This window comes from Rhinolophus hipposideros (assembly GCF_964194185.1).
Source record: "Rhinolophus hipposideros genome assembly, chromosome: 13".
NCBI lineage: Eukaryota > Metazoa > Chordata > Mammalia > Chiroptera > Rhinolophidae > Rhinolophus > Rhinolophus hipposideros.
The window spans coordinates 49,478,101-49,502,518 of NC_138059.1; the positions used below are offsets into that span (position 1 = coordinate 49,478,101).

A 24,418-nucleotide genomic window follows, 5' to 3' on the forward strand; every position below is an offset into this window, starting at 1 on the left:
AATCTACACTGACACAATCAATTATACTTTACACTTGAAAATTAGAAAAGTTGTATGAGTGTATTTCATAGTTCCTTTTACTATTTCCAGTACTAAAGTTCTGAATTTCTATATATTTTTTCATGCTTTTTTGGGGGTAATATTTATGTGAAAAAATTTAAACAAATTATAAAATGGAAATACTAACAAAATATTAAGAATGTATAATATCTGAAATATTACGTGATTTAGATACTAAAGTTGATTCTATTATTTATACAAATATTGTTTTATCACTAGACTTAGTAACATTCATTTTTCCTAAAATATTATTATTTGCAAGTAAATTTCAATAATTTTGTTTAATGTTATTCATCTTTTTAAAATTTGTGCTCTATTATATTTTTAAAGGGTATAAGGTAAATTAAAACTTTTTATTCTATATGTAAAATAACAAGATAGGAAAACAAATAAGTAAAAAATCTGGAATAAAAGAAGGTAAGAGTAGGAAAAATAAAATCAATAAGCAAAAGTTAATATATGTGTGACTTTGAGATTCTGTAAAGTAGATAGAAATGAGCCAAAATATGTCTAGCACCCAAAAGTGAAAGGCAGTCATATGATTCAAAATGCCCATAATGGAAAATATTATGCAGTTTTCTTAAAAATCAAATGACGAAAATGGTTTGCCACACCTTTACGGGTCTTATTTACTAAATACACTCTGAAATTAATAGAAAAAAATTATTTTGTTTAACTATTACTTCATTGCATTAAAAATTACTGTAAAAAAACAAACCCCTAAAGTAAGTGAATTAATTAACTTACAGTGATTTGGTTTTAGCCATTTGAACTTTTTTGGTGAAGGTGTGTGTTGGTTATAATTTAGTGAGACACAATTTACTACTTGTTAGTGACCACATTGGTCCTGAATGAGGAGAGTGCCAACATAGTGGACAAAGAGCAAGGAGAGCATGCTTCCGACACTTACTTAAGCTCCTGAGAGTTAGCAGCCATGAGGGATTTAAGAGTCTTATCTGCTAAAGGACATCCAGAAACACTAAAGAGGGATGAGAAAAACAAAAAAACAAAACACACAATACTGACATATACAAATCCAATTCAAATGGCATCCTGAGTCTGTGAACATCTGGTAAATTTACCAGTGACTGGGGGTTGGGAAAAAAATAAATAAACGCTTGAATCTGCCTTTGCTATTCGAACCAGTCTGAGCTGGCGAACACCTCGATTATTTCTCATAGACTCATATTTGCTATTTATTAAGTGAAAACCTTTAACCCAATGATACTCTCCAATTCTATAATTAAGGGATACAATCATTACTTATGTGGAGTTCATTCTCTTTGCATCACCAAGGTATGGTGGCTTAAATGTTTAAAGGAGACCCCAAAAGGAAAGCAAATAATAGCGATGAGGAAGTAAGTGGAAAGATTAAACACAGCCTTTTGTCATTATTTAACCTCTGTCACATGTTGATTTATTATTTGCCAAGGGCTACATCCACACGGTAAATGGTCAACCTCAGTCACTCTGTTGTCTTACCTTTGTTTCACTTGAGTCCAAAAACTAGAACAACCAAAGCCCTGACATAAACTCTAATTTTTGGTTTGTAACCTGGACCACAGGATCAGAAAACTATTTTTGATCAAAAATCATGATTTCTATATCACATAAGTGATAAGATTAAAGATTTAATTTAGCTTTATTTCTGAAAAACAAAAGAAACCAAAAACCCAATTCCCAATCCAAATAATATCTTTTTAGAATGGGCAATAATAAGTATTTAAATTAGAACAAGATGATGAAAACCTGACCGCACATCACATGATTAGGTACCTGCGATGGGATGCATAGTTTCCTGTGACATGGCCACTTCCATCACATCCTGGCGTTGGACAGCTGGGTCAATAAAAATATATATAATTAGAGTCAGGGGCATTTCATGAATTCATTGGCTCTGACTGATTCGCTAGGTAACTTCTCTTTTCAAGATCAGTTAACACAATAAAGGATATGCAGAAGCAACTGAACTAAGGATTTATGTTATATAAGAACCAATAGACTAGCTAAAAGAAAATTGACATGATCTTAAGTTACTAGCTCTCAGCATCGCATCCAATTCTCTGATTCAAATAATGTAGGAAAGTGATGCTAAACTATGTGTCCTAGTGATGTTGTGAGTGTTTTATTTCTTTGAAAATGTGTTATAAAAATAAATATTATAAGCCCATGCTTTGTAATGATAGTGGCTCTTAAGAATACCATCACCGATTGTATAACAGATTTCAGAAAGGAATTTTTGTGCATCTTTAAGAGACAGGCAACAAAGTAATTATATAAACATTTTAGAAAATGCCTGTAAAAGAAGCAAAACTTTGAAAATATTACATATGACTGAAATGTAAACTGACATTTTAGATGGGAAAGTTGCTGCTGGTTCAGAAATAGAGAGGTTTAGTTAAAAAGCTTGTGATCAGTTTCATTCAAAACTTGACCCCAACAGGACAACTGCTAATTAATAATTAACCTAAGCAATAGGCTCTGCTGGAGAATCTGCTGAAGATCAGAGTCTGTGCCTACGTACTTCATTTTATTTCAGAAGCTGGTTATATTCTGTGTATCTCTTGTGTGTTTTAAAAATAATATAACAAGACTGATATCCTGAGCAGTTTTATGTTCATAGTTAATAGGTTCCTTGGTTTCTCAATCCTTTATTTTCCTCTGTTTCTGTTCAAAAGTCACTAATTTGGAGTAAGCAGATTGACCCCAGCCTACTCAGTACTATTGGTGATGGTGTTAATAGTCAGAGGAAGAATCTACATCATTCGTGCTTCCGATTTTCTCTGACATCCCGCCTAAAGTGAAGGCTTATCCATATGTGTAGAATATACCATTTAACCCTTTGAAGGGATATTTAGGGAGAGATTGACAACATCCAAGATTTTCTGAAATGATATCTTCTAAGTATTTTATTTTTCCCTGTGATCCTCCTTCCAAGTTTTTTCAGGTAATCTAAAGAAATTATAAAAGTTAGAACATTTCCATATCTCAGAGAGATGTTTGATTTTTAGGGCTTGATACAAGAGGAGTCATCTAGCTCTATCCATCACTTTCCTAGATGGGATATTAGAAAGGAAAGTGTGGAAGCTATAGATATATGTAAACAAGCAAAGAAAAAAATGAATAATGACTAACATTTGAGCTGAATTATCTGGCAAGTGCCATTCTCCCTCTAAATGGAGAAACAGTCTTTTCTGAACTTTGCACAACTGAAATGTCACAGGGTGAGAAATGTGTTGCAACGACCTGTTTTGCAATTCCCATTTTGGAAATATATTGCCACCTAGTGTTCAAAAATAACATTGCATTTACTTTATTTTATTTGTATTTTTTAATTGCTACGCCTATCAATACTGCCAGGAGAGGCAAAGAAGTGTTAATAATTTTAAGTGAGTGAGCTATAAATTACTTAGGAAATATAATAATAAGTGTGCACGTCATTATCTGCATATATATGTGTGTGTATATATGTGTGTGTGTATATATATATGTGTATATATATGTATATGTATATATATATGTATATATATATGTTTAAATTTGGTGGTATAAAGAGGTCAAGCAATAAAGAAAGGATTGGGGGCAGTGTTGTAGTGGGAAAAGCTTCTGTTTCAAATTCTGAAAGGTGGCTTTAATTACGGGATTTATAGATGATGTAATATAGAATTGTACACCTGAAATCTATGTAATTTCACTAACAATTGTCACCCCAATAAATAAAACAAAGAAAAAAAAGAAAAATCTTACACAATAACATGTGCCAATGCCAGTTGGATGATACATTCTGGGAAGGTTTGCAAATGAAAGTATCAAAGAGAAAGTATCACAGAGAAAAGAAACTAGCTAGTTCCCTCACTAAGTGGCAATTCAAAGTCTAAGCAAATTTATGCTAATCAACAACATCAGAAAATCCTATTTCAACCACACAATTTTTGGTAAGCAATTAAGGTATATTTATCTGTTCGAAACATAAAACAAAACATCATAAGGACAGGGTGAAACTGTAAAGTAGTGAGACTTTCACAAAACCAGTGTACCGAAACAGACACATATATGTGGTATCCACTGAAGCACTCACCTGGCTGTAAAATGAGGTGAGAACCAGGAAGTCTCTAGAGAGTTACTTTTCTAGAAATTCATGAATATATTCCAAAAATTGCTCAAAATCTTTATAGAACTCTTCCTCTTTTGTGTTTACCTTAGAGCCTTTAAGGCGTACCCTTTACAAAATAATCACACTTCATTTTTCTATCCAAAATGGTAATTCAGGTTAATTATCAACATTTTACACTATGTTTAGTTTGGAATGACTCTGACAATTTCCAAAAATCTATGCCCAAAATATAAAAATTTGTCATTTTGAAAATATTGAAAATAATATGCAGAAATAAATGAAATCCATAGAAAGACTTAAAATTTTGAATAGCAACTCCATGAGGGAATAAATATGTGGTTGACCCAAGTCACCTCTTGAGAAGAAATAGTATTTAATGAAATTGAAGTTCTAATATGTTTGTTACCATTCATCATGTTTCTTCAGGTGCCAGGTTTCAGGTGAATAATAAACTCATAAGGGAGCATGGTATTTAAGCCAGTAAGGTTTGCCTATGCAATCCTTAAAGAATGCAAAGTCTACGATTATTTAAAAATCACTCACATGTCAAGACAACAAACTGATGTTGGACTAGGAATAATTTTATTGAACATTTATTATTGCAAAGCCATAATAGCGATTGAAATGTGTTCCTGATCCTAAGTTACGTCCTGATCCTAAGTTCCTGATCCTAAGTTACGTCCATGTAGTTGGGGAAATAAGAGGCAGCACAGTAAATATGTACCAACAGTGTGTACGTGGAAGAGAACAAAATGGATGAAAGAACAACCCTGCCTTCCTAGGGCCTCCATTCTAATGGAGAAGCAGACAGAAGAAAATATGGGTGAAGAAAAATGTATAAGTATGTTAGCTAGTGATATATGCTGAAGGAAAAACAATCTGGCAAAAGGGATACGGGTATCAGGGTTAGGGATGGGGGAAGGGACTATAGTAGCCATGATGATCTCTCAGCTAAATGACAGTTGAGAGAAGAACTGAGGGAGGAGAAGATGGCATCCTACAGAGATCTGTGGGAAAAGCATTCTGGGTAGAGGGAAGAGCAAATGTAAGTCCCTAAGGACTTAAGGGAAAAGCATAGAGAAGAGGGTGGCTGGGGAGAGGGAAGCTTGAAAAGGGAGGCTTCTGGGGGCAGGGGAGTGATGATTGCTCTTGTGAGCTGTTGGAAATGAGTTCCATGGTCCCAGCTGGTGATGCCAGCCTGGGAGTTCTCAGTATAGAGATGGTTCTAACACTGACAGTCGGGAGGAGTGAGTGTAGATAAAGGAGAGGAGAGGAGAGGAGAGGTTCCGGGACTGAGCTCTCAGTCATTCCCATCTTTGGGAATGACTCCAAAGACTATCTTTGGAGGCAGCACAGGAGTCTATGAAGGGATAACAGGCGAGGTGGGAAAAAAGTTTTTAGGTGTGGTGTCCTACAAGCCAAGTGTAGAAAATAGATTTAGGAGTGGGGAGTGATAAGCTCTGTCAAATCCTGCCTCATCAAGTAGGAACAAGAGTATGAAGAATGAGCATCCAAATGGGGTTCCCTCGAGAACGTAAGAACAGTTTGCTGGAGCAATGAGTGAAAGCCTGTCTGGGAAAGATTCAGAAGAGAAATTCAGTCACACAGTAGTGACAATTTTCTTGAGGAATTTTGCTGTAAAAGGAAGGAGAGACAGGGGATCGGTTGGAAGCTGGGCCAGGAGAGAATTTAAAAATAATTTTTATTGGAAAAATTTAAACATATTTTTATGCAGAAGGATACAAAAGAGTGAATGCAGACGCTGGTGCCTAGGTGGAAGGGTTTCTCTTTGCCAGAAACCTTCATTAATTGGCAGCTTTAAATATACATGGGTATATACTTTAATATTTCATCATTTACACATGGAAAATATTTTCTGCTTTTTACTCACTCACGTTAAACACAACCTAGCCAAGACTATATTACCTGCTGAGGATATAAAGGCAAAACAGCCAAGGTTCCTGTCTTGTCTTTGCCTGAAATGCTTTCCTCTTCCAACTCCTCCTCCCCTATTTAATGTCTTCCCTAGTATCTGTCTTTACCTACCCTGCATGTTAACCGGATGCTGAGGTAGAGAAGGAGCTCAGGACTGCCTTCTGTCCTGGTGATGGCCCAGATGAACTCATATGCGCAAGGAAGTTGTGTGATTTTCCTCTAAATTCTAACCCACGAGAGATCTTCAGGGTTAAAAAAATAAGGATGTGTGAGCTGGGTGAAGTCTGCAATCTTAGTTGTTATCGCTACAGTAATTGGTGTCACCACCTGCACTGTACCTGCATACACACTGCTCTGAATTTCTTTCCCAGCCTCCATATTCCACCTGCTGGCTGGCCTTCATTATTTTATAGGACTCTTTTCCAAAGATTTGTCCAGCCTATTCTGATTTAACCTCTTTGAACTTCTGGAGGCATCTGATATCATCAAAGGCCCAGTTTTGGGATTTTTCTCAGGTTTTAGTTCCCATCACAATCTTTTCCTTAGTTTTCTTCCTGTAGGTGGCCTCATTTCTGTATTCTTTGTGTCATCTTCTTTTAGGTACCAGACGAATGTGTGTCCTCCAATTCTTTGTTGACCACTCTGTTCTTTTCTTGTTGTATTTCCTCTCTCTACATATCATTTGAATCTCTATATCAACATTTGAGATGAATTTTCCCAACTCCAGACAGCCTCAGTAAAATTCTTCACACTGTTCCTCCTAAAATGCTACATAATTAGTTTACTTTTCTGCTCAAACACTATGGAGCTTGTTTATGCAAAACCTGAGAAAAACTCTTCTCAGGGCCCTCATCAGTCCTACTGGATTCTGTGCCTGAACTCTGTCTCTCAAGTGTGTCTGGTCCTCAGAGCTCAGCTCGGGATTTTCTGCTCCAAGAAGCCTGGTCCCCGCTCTGTAGGTCCTGACCTCCCATTTCAAAACTTGGTTGTAGTTTTAACTAGTGTTTACTGCTTTCAGTTGTCCTGGTCTTTAATCTCTTTTGAGTCACAGAATCCTTTGAGAATGTGATGAAAACCATGACCTCTCTTATCAAAATAACAATGTGCATTAAGTTTGAAAACGTTCATAGACTCCCCAGAACCCTGACTTGGATAATCTGGGGTCAGTGGATGTCAGATTAAGAACTTCTGATCAAAACATAAACATTTCTAATCGTTTTATATTGTTTTGTTTTGTAATCAATTAGACTTTTAATTCTCTTAGCATGAGATCATGTCATATATACATTTCCCCTTCCCCATAATCCTTATAGTTCTGAGCATAGGTTTAGGTACATATAGAATATTTAACAACTGACTGGTTAAAATGGCCCTAAAACATTCCTAAAGTTACCTATATAAGTCAAGATATTATTACTTAAAATTATGAATTTGAGTTTCTTATTTCCAGAATCTCACAGAGTATACCACTATGGATCACTTACGTGATTAGTTCCTTTTTGAGATCTCTTACATGGAGCTTGGATTTAGGGCTTGGTATGGAGACCTCTCCAGGAAACTTATTTTCCTCTAAATTTTCTAGAGAGCTCACTGTGTCTTTCTGGAAAAAAAAAAACACAAACAAACAAACAAAATAACACACACACACACACAAAACAGAAGCACAAAAAAGAAGCACCATTAGGGAACACTGGAAAGACATCTGCATTTGAAGTCATCAGGGTCAAATTTGAGTTTTGGCTTAAAAATTTGGCTGAAATTCCTCATAGGATTTTTACACAAAATAAACAAGAAAATGAGTATAAGGATATATCCTGATTGTTACAGACATCCTCAGGAAAGAATGAGAAATTATAATTCATGAGGACACCTTTAAAAATTTCACATTTTGATAAACATAACTATGGGCATTTCTTGAGCTATAGAAGTTAATATTTTAATATAGTTTAGGTTTTATTGTATAATAAATGTTTTCAAATGAGAATGAAAATACATCCTACCAAAATTTTTGGGATGCAGCAAAAGCAGTTTAAAGAGGGAAATTTATATCATTACAGGGCTATGTGAAGAAACAAGAAAAATCCAAATAAATAACTTCCTGTTATACCTTAAAGAACTAGAAAATCAAGAACAAATGAAACTCAAGGCCAGAAGAAGAAAGATAATAATAAAAATCAGAGCAGAAATAAATGAAATAGAGAACAAAAAGACAATAGAAAAAAATTAATGTGACGAAGAGCTGGTTCTTTGAAAAGACTAACAAAATTGACAAACCATTGGCTAGACTCACTGAGATAAAAGGAGAGAAGACACTAATTAACAAAATCAGAACTGAAAAAGGGGAAGTTATCACGGACGCCACAGAAATACAAAGGATCATCCAAGAATACTATGAAGGACTATACGCCACCAAATTCAATAACCTAGAAGAAATGGACAAGTTCTTAGAAACATATAGCCTTCCTAGGCTGACCCATGAGAATTGGAAAATCTATACAGACCAATCACCAGTAACGAAATTGAATCAGTCATCCAAAACCTTCCCAAAAGCAACGGTCCAGAACCAGATGGCTTCATTAGTGAATTCTACCAAACCTTCAAAGAGGATATAATAACAATCCTACTCAAATTCCCCCCAAAATTGAAGAAAAGACAGTACTCCCCAACTCATTTTATGAAGCCAACATTACCTTGATACCAAAACCTGTTAATGACAACACAAAAAAAGAAAACTACAGACCAATATCTCTGATGAATATAGATGCAAAAATCCTAAGAAAAATTCTAGCAAACTGAACGTAACAATGCATTAAAAAGATTATCCGTCATGACCAAGTGGGGTTCATCCTTGGGGCACAAGGATGGTTCAACATGCGGAAATCCATCAATGTGATACATCACATAAACAATATAAAAGACAAAAACATATGATTATATCAATTGAAGCAGAAAAAACATTTGACAAGATACAACATCCATTTATGATTAAAACACTTAATAAAATAGGTATAGAAGGAAAGTACCTTAACATAATAAACGCCATATATGATAAACCCTCAGCTAATCTCATAATTAATGGTGAAAAACTGAAGCACTTTGCTCTACGTTCAGGAACACAATACGGCTGTCCCCTATCACCTTTACTTTTCAACATAGTGTTGTAAGTCCTTGCCAGAGCAATCACGCAAGAGAAAGAAATAAAAGGTATTCAAAATTGGGAATGAAGAAGTTAAATTATCACTCTTTGCAGATGACATGATGCTATATATAGAAAACCCTAAAGCCTCCACCAGAAAGCAATTAGAAACAATCAACGAATACAGTAAGGTTGCCGGCTACAAAATCAACGTAGAAAAGTCCATTGCATTCCTATATACTAACAATGAAACCTCGGAAGAAGAAATAAAAAAAATAATCCTTTTCCAATTGCAACAAAAAAGAATAAAATACCTAGGAATAAACTTAACCAAGGATGTGAAAGACCTATATGCTGAAAACTATAAGACATTTTTAAAAGAAGTTGAAGAAGACACAAAGAAATGGAAAGACATTCCTTGCTCATGGATTGGAAGAATCAACATAGTTAAAATGGCATATTACCTAAAGCAATATACAGATTTAATGGAATCCTCATTAAAATCTCAATGGCATCTTTAAAAGAAATAGAACAAAAAATCATCAGGTTTGTTTGGAACCACAAAAGACCCTGAATAGCCAAAGCAATCTTAAGAAAAAGAACAATGCTGGAAGTATCACAGTCCCTGACTTTAGCTTGTACTACAGGGCTACAATAATCAAAACAGCATGGTATTGGCAGAAATACAGACTCGTAGACCAATGGAATAGAATTGAGAACCTAGAAATAAAACCACATAAATATTGACAGATAATTTTTGACAAAGAAGCAAAAAACATAAAATGGAGAAAAGACAGCATCTTCAATAAATGGTGCTGGCAGAATTGGAAAGCCATGTGCCAAAGAATGAAACTGGACTGCTATCTGTCACCATGTACCAAAATTAATTCAAAATGGATCAAAGACTTAAGCATAAGACCTGACACAATAAACTGCATTGAAGAAAACATAGGTACTAAACTTATGGACTTTGGGTTCAAAGAGCATTTCATAAATTTAACCTCAAAAGCAAGGGAAGTAAAAGCTTAAATAAATGAGTGGATCTGTATCAAACTTAAAAGCTTCTGCACAGCAAAAGAAACCATCGACAAAATAAAGAGGCAACCAACTGAATGGGAGAAGATTTTTGCACAGTGCGTCCGATAAGGGGCTAATATCCAAAATATAGAAGGAACTCATACAACTTAATAACAAAAAAACAAACAACCCAATTGAAAAATGGGCTGAGGACCTGAGGAGACATTTCTCCAAAGAGGACATACAAATGGCAAATAGACATATGAAAAAATGCTCAACATCACTAATCATCAGAGAAATGCAAACAAAAACCACACTGAGATATCACCTCACCCCAGTCAGAATGGCTATCATCAACAAAACACATAGTAACAAGTGTTGGAGAGGCTGTGGAGAAAAAGGAACCCTCCTACACTGTTGGTGGGAATGCAGATTAGTGCAGCTGCTATGGAAGGCAGTGTCGTGGTTCCTCAAAATTTACAAATAGAATTACCATATGACACAGCAATCCCTCTCCTGGGTATCTACCCCAAAAATCTGAAAACATTTATCCATAAAGATAAGTGTGCTGTAATGTTCATTGCAGTTTTATTTACGGTGGCCAAGACATGGAAACAACCAAAATGTCCTTCGAAAGAAGAATGGATAAAGAAGTTGTGGCATATATACACAATGGAATACTATTTGGCGGTAAGAAAAGATGAAATAGGACCATTTGTGACAACATGGATGGATCTTGAGATTATAATGCTAAGAGAAATAAGTCAGACTAAAAAAGGAGAGAACCATATGAGTTCACTGATATGTGGTATATAACCAAAACAACAAAAGAACAAGACAAACACATGAGAAACAAAAACTCATAGACACAGACAATAGTTTAATGTTTATCAGAGTGTAAGGGAATAGGGGAGTGGTAAATGAGGGTAAATGGGATCAAATATATGGTGATGGAAGGAGAACTGACTCTGGGAGTTGAACACACAATGTGATTTATAGATAATATAATTCAGAATTTTACACCTGAAATCTATATAACTTTACTAACAATTGTCACCACAATAAACTTTATTTAAAAGTGTTTTCTAGAGAATATAGGACTAGTTCATTATGTACACATTGGCAAAACTAAAGAAATATTGCAAAAATAAATAAATCACACAAATTTTTTAAACAGAAAAGGAAGTAGTACATTTAGATTGAGTGTCCTTTCTAATACACAAATAATTAAGATTTTCTTTTTGTTTAAGTATTTAATAACTGAGTCTACAGTATTTAGACGTTTAGTTTGATATTTTTCCAGATAATTGCTTTTATTCTTATATCACTTCTTGCTTTTCTTAAGTTACCTCTTACTAAATTGGTATCTTGTAAAGCTTTTACTTATTGGATGGAATTTCTTATTGTATTATCACTAATTTCTGTGGCCTTGTTTTAGGACTAATAGTGATCTTGATTTCATAAGAAGACTCATTAATCCTTTCAAATCATTTGTCTTACAGAAAAGTAATGATGGTTGTCCTAATCACATAATTACTTTATCATTAGGTTTATACATGGTAAATATAATAGTCTTTGGATTTAATATTAAAATAAGGTTAACCAGTATGGAAAACTGTATTCTAATTCTCAAAAGTACTAATCTATTTAAGGTAATAAAAGTAGTTTGAACTTCTCAAGGTAAATCTTATTTAAATCAAATAAATCTAAAAATGCAAAAAAAAAATGCAATGGCAAACATACTGATAATAATCCCAAGTCTACATTCAAAAACAACATTTTAGAAAAACAAAATCCCTAAATTTTCCCAAACGAAGAGAAATTCTAAACCATGATTTCAGTCATAAAGGCAAATGCAATTTCTTTCATTAATTACTTAGATAACAATTCCATAAATTATTTTACATAAGACCATACAGTGGTAAATACATTGGTAAATTATCTCAAGTAACATTATCTTTAGATCAAATGAATACATCCGGTTTTGCAAAATTTCTTTCTTCATATAATTTATAATGCTAAGTATTCCATTTTATTTTATTGATAAGTGTTTGAAAATAGTAGCAGATAATAATATACCATTTAACAATAAAGAGAAATGGGTGCTTGGTAATAGTTGCCTACTAAGATACAAAGAGAAGTGGTGTTTTAGTAGCTGCTTCCATGGCATCTGTAGCAAAACAGATGAATGATACTTTTCAACTTTTACAGTGTACATGCCTAAAGTGAAGCAATTCCTAATTATAAGACTTTAAACCTAATAATACCACCATCCATTTTATTTGGTGTTATATGGATTCAGCTTAGGTACTATTTTTCCATTATAATTTATAAGTCTTGGCTTTTGGAAAGTATGTACAAATGCTAAATCCAATATTAAGTCTCAGTGTGGAACAGTCTTTGTTTTTGTGTTTAGATGCTGAATTTTTCACAAAAATGGCACAAAGAGCCATTTTACTATTTTGTTTATTAAAAAGTTAAGAACAAAGTATCTCTAAGGAGTCATGATTTACAGATGAATGTATAAAGGTTATCAGCTACTATCTGACTGCTGAATTTATATATTACGGAAAGCAAGGGGATAGGAGATTTTCAAAGAAAGAATTATGAAAGTTTAAGTTATTATTTCACTAGAATGCATATAAATATAATGCTTTCAGAGCATATGGCATTTAATTTGGTATAGTAATATGTGGTAATGTTTTAATAAGATAATTATATTAGTTTTGACCTTTTAAGTATTTTTTAACTTCTTTTAAAAACTATGGACTCTTATATATGCAATTGCATTATAAAATAATTGTCTTTTCCCTTTTTCTTGGTCGGCATACTACCCGTAAAAAACTTGCAAAGAGCATATGTATTCTTATACAGGTGGCCATGACTAAGAGAATTCTTCATTTTGTAATGGATACAATTTATAATGGATAAATTCCTAAATAGCACCTATTAAAAAAATAAACCAATATCATTTATAAAATTTTCTTCAAAATTTGAAGTATTATTTTGAAACTAATGGTTTCATCCTATAGATATGTAAAAGAGACTGTGGTATATACGTGTGTGTTTCGAGAGTATATGGGTACAATGAAATTCCTTTAATGTACAGATGGAAGTTTATGTTGGTTTCAGTAAAGACCAGAACATAATGGTAACATGAATAACAGATAATAGCATCTGGCACTTTTAACATTTTAAGCCCTGAAATCTTTGGAGAACTGACAGTTGAATGAAACTGACAGCCCTATTTTTCAGTACTTTCCTTTCGAGATATTTTGAGTTTTTTCCAGATTCAGGATTTTTTTTTTAAGGGGGCATCTGGACAGGCTATTTCACTGAGAGAGACAGACAATATTTTCTGAAAATTACCACCAAAATTAAGCAACTGTTGTGCATATGAGCTAGATAACAACGAATTAGAAATAATCGCTCGATTTCTGGTTGTGTGTATATATGTGTGTGTGAGTGTCATGTGGAGTGGGATGTGATGAGGTAGTAGAGGAGGCAATGGGAAGGATGAGGATGTGGAAGCAGGAACAGATCACAAGCCAGTGTTCAATATATCATCTGGGCCATGTGCAGTCATCCAGTAAATCTCATTGGAAATGACAAGCATGGGCAAGTCCCTGTAACTGGTTGTGTGGTCACATCCTGTGGATCTAGGTCATGCTGTCCACGTAAGCATCGTAGACCACTTCTTCCTCCACCACACCCTGCCATATACCATTTCTTCATCATTTTCTTTATTTCTTTCCTTTCTAACATTTCTCAATATTCCCTAGTCGTTTCCATTTTATGGTGTTTTTGTTTTTCTACTTTTTCTTCTCTCTATTTTCTCCCTTTTCCTTTTTTCTTGCTTCAGGGAAGCCCAGGCTCATTATTTTAATTTCCACATAACCAAGGACCAACAGTTTTATCTCTTTAAGCCTCAATTTTCTCCTCTAAGAACTTTCATAATAATCCTGCTTCTCAGGATTGTTAAAATAATGAGACACTGAGTATAAAGATCCTTTATCTTTATTCTTCCTGAACGTGGTATCCTTCTGCTACCTTTGCAACAAGGACATTGAATACAATCTACTTTTTCAAAATAATACCTGTCAAGTACCATATTTTTAATTTTTAAGATACAAAACAGGATGTGAAAAATATTCTCTATTAATAGATTACCTTAGCAAAGAAGAAGGAACAACAACAAAAAAGGTGAGAAACTGTACTTAGGAGTTACAGTGATCCAGAAGCACTCTTGTGTGTGCCCCCATTGGCTATAGCTTTCTGAAGCAATGAGTCACCCATGTTCAGATAACTTTGACAACAAGCATTAAGCTTAAAAAATATTTTGTCAACTGAAACCTAAGGCAAGCACTTTGACTCCAAGAACTCACTGAGCACCTCCAAATTCCTCGTTTTTTTTTTTTTAATGCCATTTTATTTCCAGTTTCTAAATTCCAGATTTCAGAATACTTAGGTTTTAAATTGGAGCAGTAAAAGTCTGTACTATCAGACCTGAAGTATGTAAGAAGTTCTGAAAAAAGAGGAAATCTAATCTAAACAAATCCATTTCCACCCCGCCCATGATTTGCTGGGAAATAAAACACAATCACAGATATATAAGCATTAGATAAAATACACTCCAGTTGAATCCATAAAGCTTCCAAGGTGAATCCAGATGATTTTTTTTTAATTATGCAAAAAATTGAGATCGGAAGTAAAGGTAAAAGTTTGTTATGTGATCTCATTTTCTGGCTGAGTGATAAGAAGTGTAGCCAAGGAGGTCTGTGAGGTACTAACTAGACCCCCAAATGGGAGAAGTCTCTCAGAATATAAAAGGTACAATATTGACATTGCTGCTGAGGGCACAAAATTATAACCAATGTCAAACAACACAAGACCCTAAATGGAAATGAGAGTTCACTTGTTGCAAATTTGCTTCATTATGAAATTTGTTTCATAATGTCAGAACTGGATCCGTATGTCTGACAGTGTATGAATAGAAAGGGGATTTCTGATGAACACTAAAGCATGGTCCATTTATAGCAGTCAAAAGGATGAGGACAGAAAATCTGAATTCCACCCTGCACATGACCTTGGGATACTCTCAAACATGGTGGGTTTTATTCTAGTGGGATTCATTCAAGAATAAGGATGCAGTGTGCTTACCTTGTAAAGCACTGTCCTTCATGTGACATATGCCTTTTTACAAAAACCTCATCAACAGATCCTGTAACTAAGATTAGATTTCCTGTTAGTGGTGTAGGGTGGGATATGCCACAAGTCTATCGGCAATCGATTGGCTAAAGACTAAGCAGTCTTGTGAATTGGAGGTTAAAACCTCACCTTTTCTAAAGCTGACTTGTATGGAATGGGATTGAATCAACAATTTTGATCTCATCATGATTGTGCTTAATCAGCTAATGTGAATATCAACATATTTCTAAATTATAAATATAGATAGAAGCTAGGTGTAACTTCTATTCTTTTGCACAAGCCTGAAATGGTGGAGGGGTGGAGTGGAGGAAAGGAATATATATTTGTCATTCCGTGGTCATCACTTACGTTAAACCAGCTTGTTATACTTTGCAAGTGTCAGTTTTCTATTCATTAAAGTCAAACATATTTTAAGAAACTGTTCTTCTAAAATAGTATTATGATAGATTAAGTAAGACCATTCCTCAATATTTTAGGTGTATTTTAAAAAACCAAGCAGAGTAAAATGACTAAGGCCAGTATGACATGATCTAATCAGAAGCTACTGTTGTATAAATTTCACTCTCTCTTTTCTGTGATGGTATGTGTGGTGATTACCCAGAGCCTGCCTTGGGTCCTGGGGCAAGGGTGCTCCTCCAGGAAACTGTCCCTAATCATGTCACATAGAGTTGACCATTCCTTCCTTGCTACATTCTGTGCCTGTTCTTTCTACTCCGGTTATCAGTGTATTTGGTTGTACATCAGTCCTCCTACCAGACTCTGAGCACACATGTGGTGGAAGCATGTCCTATTTGGTACTGCATCCTCAGGACCTGTTTCACTGCCAGTGAAAGTGTGCTCAGAGAAGAAAGGAAGGAAAGGAGGGAGGGAGGGAAAATTGAAAGCAACAAAACAGTGCAATCACTACTGGTTATGTCAACTTATGCTCTGAGATGTTAAAGCATATGCTAAAATCAAACTAGACTTTGCCCAAAAGTTTCTGAACTCAAAAAGCTGAAAAAAGTGGTGCATACTTCCAAAGAGAATGGTTATTTCAGTTCTTTAAACATGTAAATTAGCAAGTATCAATAAACTGCCTAGCAAATAGCAAAACAGAATCACTTACTATAATAATTAGGGTCATATTTGCAATGATATAGAGTCTAAACCACAGAGGATTCTAGCCATGAATTCTTTAAAATGACACTAAGTCATGCTCATCAGGCCAAACCAGTTAGTTTAAACTTTGGAGATGAAGGCTACATCAATTTCTGCACAGTCACAACATCTGGCTTTCAGGGGTAAGAAACCACCTCCAAGATAATCAAACTTACAAATGCATGTCCTTGACTTTGGGATTGATACAACACAGACATCCAAAATTCATGATCCAATATCTCAGATAATGATTCTATACAGTCGTCCTTCAGTATCTACAGGGGATTGGTTCCAAAACCCTCCACAGATACCAAAATTCACGGATGCATAACTTCCTTATATAAAATGGTATAGTATTTACACATAATCTACACACATTCTCCTGCATATTTTAAATCATCTCTAGGTTACTTATAATACCTAATATAAATAATATGTAAATAGTTTTTTATACTGTATTGTTTTGAGAATAATGACAAGAAAAAAAGTCTACATGTTCAATACAGACACAACTATTGTAAGTTTAACTACATAGCACACATCAACAACAATATAAATTATTTTCTGAATATTTTCTATCCCCAGTTGGTTGAATCTGCAGATGCGGAACCCGTGGATAAGGAAGGCCAACTGTACACAGTTATGCTAACACAGTGCCTTCACAAAACCAAGGAAATGAATTTGACATGATTCTTATTTGTCTCTGAATTGATTTCATTTTTCTATCTTCTAGTGCAGAAAGAATTCGTAAGCTGGCATTTCAGTGTTGAGTGATACATTGCCCCTTACAGGCGACTGTATCTGAAAGGATATATAATATAATTTCTCGTGCAGTGCACACAACTGCAACCATAATGGGGGTAAAATTCACTATAATAACATGTCAGTTTAGGCAAATGACAGGAAAAGTTGGATTCATTCATAAATATCATTCCGATATAGAAAATGATCACTTTACCAAAACCTAAAACAAGGTACAGAACGATGTATAATCTAAACAGGAATGTGAAAAATAATTTAGTAGGAAAAAGCTAATAATACTCTCCAATCATGCTCTGTCTTAAACTTATTGACATATTGAAACAATACCTCTTTCTCCTCCTCTGTCTTCCCATGAGTTTTGCTATAGTTGATAGGAGTATCCCAGCCCTCTTGATCACAGAGAGCCTGATAGAATGCTGCATTGACCAAAATGCTGCTTGTTTTGAACGGGGAAGAGGAAGGAGTTGGAATAGAAGTGTTAGAAGAAGTTAGGGATGCAGCTTTGTCCAAGGTTCGATTTTTTTTCATGCTTAAGTCCAATGTGCCATTTTCATCCACTTCTATCTCGGCTCCCTGGTATACAATAGGAAACAGAAAGAACATTTAAACAGTTTACAGTCATAGCCTAGCCATGTGGGGCTTTTAAGGGATAATTTTAAATGCAAGCTTTTATGTAAGTATATCTGATTTTAAATATAGCTTTCTGATTTGCTGTGGCTAACGTTCAATTCTTAGGCAGACTCTTAAGAGCAGCCCCATTAGTGAGCTTCATGTTTCTATGTTTAAACAAAGTAAGCCTAACATAAATAAGATGTTCCAAATACTAAATGTATTGGCTAAACCTATTATACATATTTTTAAGTTTAGCTTTAAATCTTCTTTGCTAGTTTGCAGGATTCATCATTTAAACCATGTAATGCTTGAGCTTATAAAAAGGCACAACACTACTTCCCCTTCCCCCTAATCACAATATAACTCTAACATGAGAAACATGCAAAAATAACCAGCTGGAAGAGACATTTTATTGGAATATTAGATCAATATGATGGTAGCATTTTACTCTGGGTTATTTGAACCAGAAAACCTTTGTTGAATTTTGGGGGGCAGGTTGAGGGAGGCAGGCATGCAAACCATAATTCACTCTGGGGGCCTTTAGGTGGCAACTGCCTGCATGACTGCTCAGAATTTAAATTTTACAGTGAAAACTTTAGAATAAAGGTGATTATTTTCTAGATACTTAGTATGAGACTTAAAACTAATTCTTCTCACATTTCTTTTTCGGATACTTTTGGCTAAGCTTTGTTTAGGTTTATGTCCCAACAAACTGCCCATGTGCTCTGGGTATTTTGCAAGGTACATGCTATAGGATGGCTTCTATGGCATCATAAATTGTGAACATTGCCAGGCAACAATTCTTAGAACTTGGGAAGAACATGCTTGTCATTTTCCCAAGTGGGTCAAATGAATACCTTTCTGGCATTTTCACCATCAATTTACATTTAACTTCTGGACACTTTCTCTACTCTTTTTCCTTTTGGCTGGCAAAGCAGGAGTCTTCTTTGGATGTGTTAGCAAGATCCCTAACGCATTTCGAGCCAGTTACTTCCCAGGGGATTTATTTTAAGTCTCCATTTACTCTGTGCCCACACCTCCCCATCATCCCCCATCCCTACCCCAAGAGTTGCCATTGTGTGGCCCACAATAGCTGGGCTTTGTGCTTATTCAATGTTTGCCTCTGATTTAGGAAATAAAAGCACATCTTCTGTTTGCTTGTTTTACCTGCAAAGTTCCTATTTTTCAATCTCTCAGCCTACGAGATAGATGTGCTTTATTATTATAAATTATATTTATATTTGTGGGAGGCAAATATACTTCTAATATGTTTGTACTAAGATGCTTTGGCCATATCTTTCTGTCCTTTTTAGTAAATAGTTTAATCTCCTGTGATAGTTTTAAGCCCTGAATTTAACAGTACAGTTTATCCAGGATAATAATTTAGTAACCACAACATCTTATGCCATCTGTATAAAATCAAATACATTTTTATACCAGCATTAATAAACCTTAGTTACAAAAATCCAAGATATTAACCATATCAATGCCATGTGCTCTCTCCACGATATAATAATGTATTCCGTCATGAGCATATCAAAACAACTATTGGCTTCATTGTGACATGTAACTAAAGCAATGAAATAGAGCTATAGCAATCAAGTTTAATAACCAATGTAAAGTAAATTGCTAAATACTGTTGTTGCAGACATTTTTTATAAAAAAAATAAAAACTTGGGTTAAGACTGCACAACCAACATGCACATAAAATTCCAGACCTCTGTGACAGATGGCTTAGCAAAAAGAAGCCATGTGACTGGGCTGCAGAGTTTTATAGTACAAAACCCATAAATAGTGCACATTTGATCTTGCTGAAAAAGATATCAATTATTCCAAGGCAATACTAATATATGTTTTAGTTTTTACAGAAAAAAGTTCCAAATAGTAAATTTAAAAAAAAAAAAATGGAGTTGTTGTAATTATACATCATGAGTAATCATGAGCTGGTTGAAAAAAAAAAAAAAAGTAAATCATTCCTAATGTTTAAAAGAGGCACTTTTCTACAGCCTGTGCCCAAGCCGGCTGCTCAGAGCACCTGACTTGACGGGAGAGAGCCGGGCCACACGTTTGGGTAGCAGAGTACAGATGGGCTTTAAGTGAGCACACAGATGCATTCAACAATTACACACAATACCAGAGAAGCGTCCCTTTCTGCCCATAGATGGGTGGATCACACATTTACTACATGGAGTTTTATTCAGTGCAGTATCAATAGAATCACTTGTCTCTGTGCTTGAAACTCCAAATGGCAGGATAACAAGGAGAGGGTATGGAGGAGGCCACGGGAAAAGGTGGCAGTAGCTCTACAGCTGACATGGAGGCCTGCCCCCCAGACTTTTAATATTCTAATTTCTCAGAGTGCTACTTGGGATCCTTACTTTATTCATCTAAATTAAGTTTTTAAGTTTTTTTGAGGGTAGGCATACGTTTACTACTATTCAAGTACTTTCCAACTTATAAGCATATCAAAGACCATTTATTTCATCCACTTTCAAGCTTCAGATGATACTTATGATTCATTTACACATTAAGTTGTTGAGAAAACAATATTTTCAAGGTACTATATTTTGAGGAAAAGAAAATGGAAAAACTATGTTGTTCCTGCCCTCAAGGAACTTATTTTATGCATATAAGAGATTTGTAGTGAAAAGTAAGTTAGTAAATATGTTATAAATTAGTATTAAACTGAAATGAAAGTTGACCTAATTACTCTTTATAATCCTTATCTGTACTATAAATAAGAAATGTCTCAGTTGTTCATCAACAGAGAAATAATTATTGAAATTATGCTACATCTATTTAATGGCACATTATGTGACCACTAAAATAATTATGAGGACTTTATAGTAACATGGAAAAGACATAGCACTGAAAACAGAAAACAACCTGGCATCCCTACTATGTGTACAAGTAGGAAAAATAGGTAGAAATTAGTTTCCAGAAGAAGAACAAAGAGGAAAATACAGAAATTATTGTAGTTATAGTAATTAGAGAATAGGTTTGTGGCTATTTTCCTCTGATATTTTCCAGACAAATGATGATATTACATTGTTTCAACTATTAAAAATGTTATCATACATTCAAAGATGGTGAAGTTAAAAAAAGCAAATTTATAATTTTAAAAGAGAAGGACATCTATCCATAAGGGAAAATGACCTCAAATTTTAGTCATCTTTCTTTGATTCATTGTTTGACTTCAGCAATTTTAGACCATGGAGCATGTAAAGGTTAAAGACAGAATTCTGAGAAACAAAAAAAATCTACACATGAAGACGGAAAGCATTCAGCTTAGAACCATTTACTCAAGTGATTTAAGTAGGTAGCACTGATCATTATAATCTTAAATGTTCTGATTATGAAAATTATTAATTTTCAAAATATTGATAGAATAAGAGAGCATTGTTTTCCTTTTTTTGGCAAGTTTTCTACCGTGTTTCCCTGAAAATAAGACCTAGCCGGACAATCAGCTCTAATGCGTCTTTCGGAGCAAAAATTAATGTAAGACTGGGTATTATATTGTATTATATTATATTATATTATATTATATTATATTATATTATATTATATTATATTATACTATACTATATTATATTAGACCCTGTCTTATATTATAGGAAAGTAAGACCAGGTCTGATATCAATTTTTGCTCCTAAAGACGCATTAGAGCTGATGGTCTGGCTAGGTCTTATTTTCAGGGAAAGAAGGTATTAATAAGAGAGGATAGATCGCCCACCATCTTTTTCTTTTTGATTTGGCCAAAGGGAAGTGCAAAAGGAAGTGTACCTCAGATTAGGTTTCTGCTGTAATTAACCCTGGCTTTCATCTCTCCACTCGTTTGTTCATTCTTACTCAGAGTATTTGTTTGGGGAGTATCTTTTCAGGATTGAAAGCTATCTTTTCAAAGCAGGCAAGATATTAACAATAAACAAATAAAATGAAAATATCTAATTGTTACTAAATAGTAATTGAGTATTAAAACTATTAAATTAAGAGTATAAACTTGTGAAATGTACTCAATGTAAATAGAAGGGAATTCAGAGGAGAAATGTGTCTGTTATAAAGTATAAAATTAAAATGAAATTTCCCAAAAATCTTTGTCTGGGACTTGGAATCATAGCCAGTGAAAACTTTTGGGTCGGCCAGCAGTCTGTATACCACATAAAGACAAAATATTTAAGAAGATAAGAACAGGCATGAATTCAAATTTCAGCTGCAAAAATTATAGTGTGCCACTAGGAGAATATTATTTAATATCTCTGTATTACTGTTTCTTCATCTGCAAAATGAGATAATATCTGCTTCACAGAGTTTCTAGAAGGACTAAAAAGGATTAGTGTGGGCATAGTGCTTATTTACAGTACCTGGTACATAGTAAGCATGCAATAAATGACAACTAATAATAATAATTTGATTGGGTTTTTGAATACCAAAAGAGACATGTCCCTAAACTGCTATACACAGAGGTAAAGCATCAGTTACTAAATATCTATTTTCCCTACGCATGTATTAGTCAGTTCCTTTAAATCCTTGTCCTGAGTCCCTCATAACATTTCACTCACAGTATGTAATATAATCTGTCTTGATGTTAAAGTTACCAAAAAAGGCTGCTTTTGGACTCTAACCATCCTGAGAGCCACCAGGCGATTTCTGATATTAGGCAGCAAGAATGGTGATATGATATCATGTTGTTTCTAGGCCTTATTCAAACACAAAACAGACTTTGAACTTTAAACATTTCAAGCAAGTGTCAATTTTTTGTTTTCTTTTAAGGCACACTGTGCATATGCCACTTTGTCTAAACAGGTGGGGAAAACACCAAAACAAACAACAGAATGCTTGGCAAGCAGCACTGATTAGGATAAAGATAGACTGTGAAGTGTGTTTCTACCTCTGTTGATGAGGGTAGGAGGAAGGATGGAAAATGGGGAGTGTCTCTGACACATGCTGGCACAGGTTCTCCCGGGCCTGAAAGAAATCACTCAGCAAACTCAACAAACCCAGAATGCTCACTCCTTGCCTACTGCCCATTTTGATTGAATGCTGGGGTCTTACCACTACCAGCAGTCACCAGACTAAAGGGGGAAGTTGTGGTCCATTCATGTTTTACAAACTCATATTAATTCCAAATTAAAATGAAGGACATTATAGAAATCTTAGAAGCAACGAAAGTACTAGACTCAAGAGGGCTCATACTTCAGATAAAATTAACCTTAACTATTATGATATACACTAAGTATTCATATTACTAATTTTTTCACCTGACTTGATTCCTCAAAGAGATACTTAATACATATAAGTGATCTTTGGCAGTTTAGATGTGTTATGTAATGTTGGATTGTATTTTAACAAATAATTCCTTTAAAAATTAATGTTCAGAATATAACGGAGTTGAGCTTGGGCAGTAATGGGCCACGTTAACACTGATATCCTTAGCACAGTGTTGGGAAGGGGCTGATGAAGGAAGCATTTTAGTGTTAGGTAGACAGCTGTTCGAAGAGGCTGAGAAGCTTTGGAAGGAGAACACTGTGGAACATCCACATCATCTGTCCTTCATTGTTTTTAGTGTGTAGGAACTCAGAGTTCTCTTGCCCCTCTGAAAACGGCCTCTGCTTACTTTATCTTCCATAAGAGTAGGAATTTTTTTTTTTTAAGAGTAGAAATTTTGAAAACCATGAATTCAGATCTCTTACTAAACTGGAAATCAGTTGAGAAAAAAAAATCTGTATTAGCCCCAAGTGGGTATGAAGGCAATTTCGAAGTTAGTGTCCTTAGGCTTAATTTTTAAAAAAAGTTATGCCTGTGTGACATCATTATCTATAATTTGCTCTTCTATTGGGCTCTATAAGCTACTCCAAAGAAGCTGATTATGTAAAAGAAAGGACTGGATGGAGATAGAAATAAAATAAGAAATCAGCCTTTGCTTACATTCTGATCAAATTCCCTGCAAAACCACCTACACCTCCTCTGAAGATGAGGAGTGTTATCTCTGAAAACCTTTAGCTCTCTATCTAAAATGACCACTTATTTTGTCCTGCTTTGTCTATAAGCCTGAAGACAGGGTCTGTGATGGAATCTAACCTGGGCTTGAGCAGTCCAGAACTTAAAGACCTTTTGGTTGGTATAGCTAAGAGTTCATCTGCCAGAATGTCTCTAATAAATCACAAATGCTCAGCTATAGAAGTCAAGAGTAGGGAAAAGCCGTACATCTCTACATCCTTTGTTTAAATAGGGAACTCAAGAGATCTATGGATTTTTTGCATCAGAAACAAACATACTAACAACTTGCCATGGAGGAAAAAAAATCATAGTGGAAAGAGAATCAGGCTAATATCCAATGTGGAGGGGAAGACTGTTTATACTTAATCCAATGTAAAGTAGAAAGCAAAGAGCAAAGTGCAACACTGACAACAGAAATGGCCCACATTGGGCACTGTTTG

General features: G+C 34.7%; 1 protein-coding gene across 7 annotated transcripts in view; it reads right to left on the bottom strand.

Moving 5' to 3' along the window:
- The window catches only part of ST18 (ST18 C2H2C-type zinc finger transcription factor), a 141,478-nt gene that overhangs the window by 24,204 nt on the left and 92,856 nt on the right, over positions 1–24,418 (bottom strand). For all 7 annotated transcript variants that reach the window (XM_081070192.1, XM_081070194.1, XM_081070197.1 and 4 more), the window contains 4 exons: positions 17,697–17,942; positions 7,594–7,709; positions 1,837–1,899; positions 971–1,039 (listed from right to left, as the gene is read on the bottom strand). In XM_081070192.1, the coding sequence (XP_080926318.1) occupies positions 971–1,039; positions 1,837–1,899; positions 7,594–7,709; positions 17,697–17,942 (494 nt within the window). The remainder of the gene's footprint in view (positions 1–970; positions 1,040–1,836; positions 1,900–7,593; positions 7,710–17,696; positions 17,943–24,418) is intronic.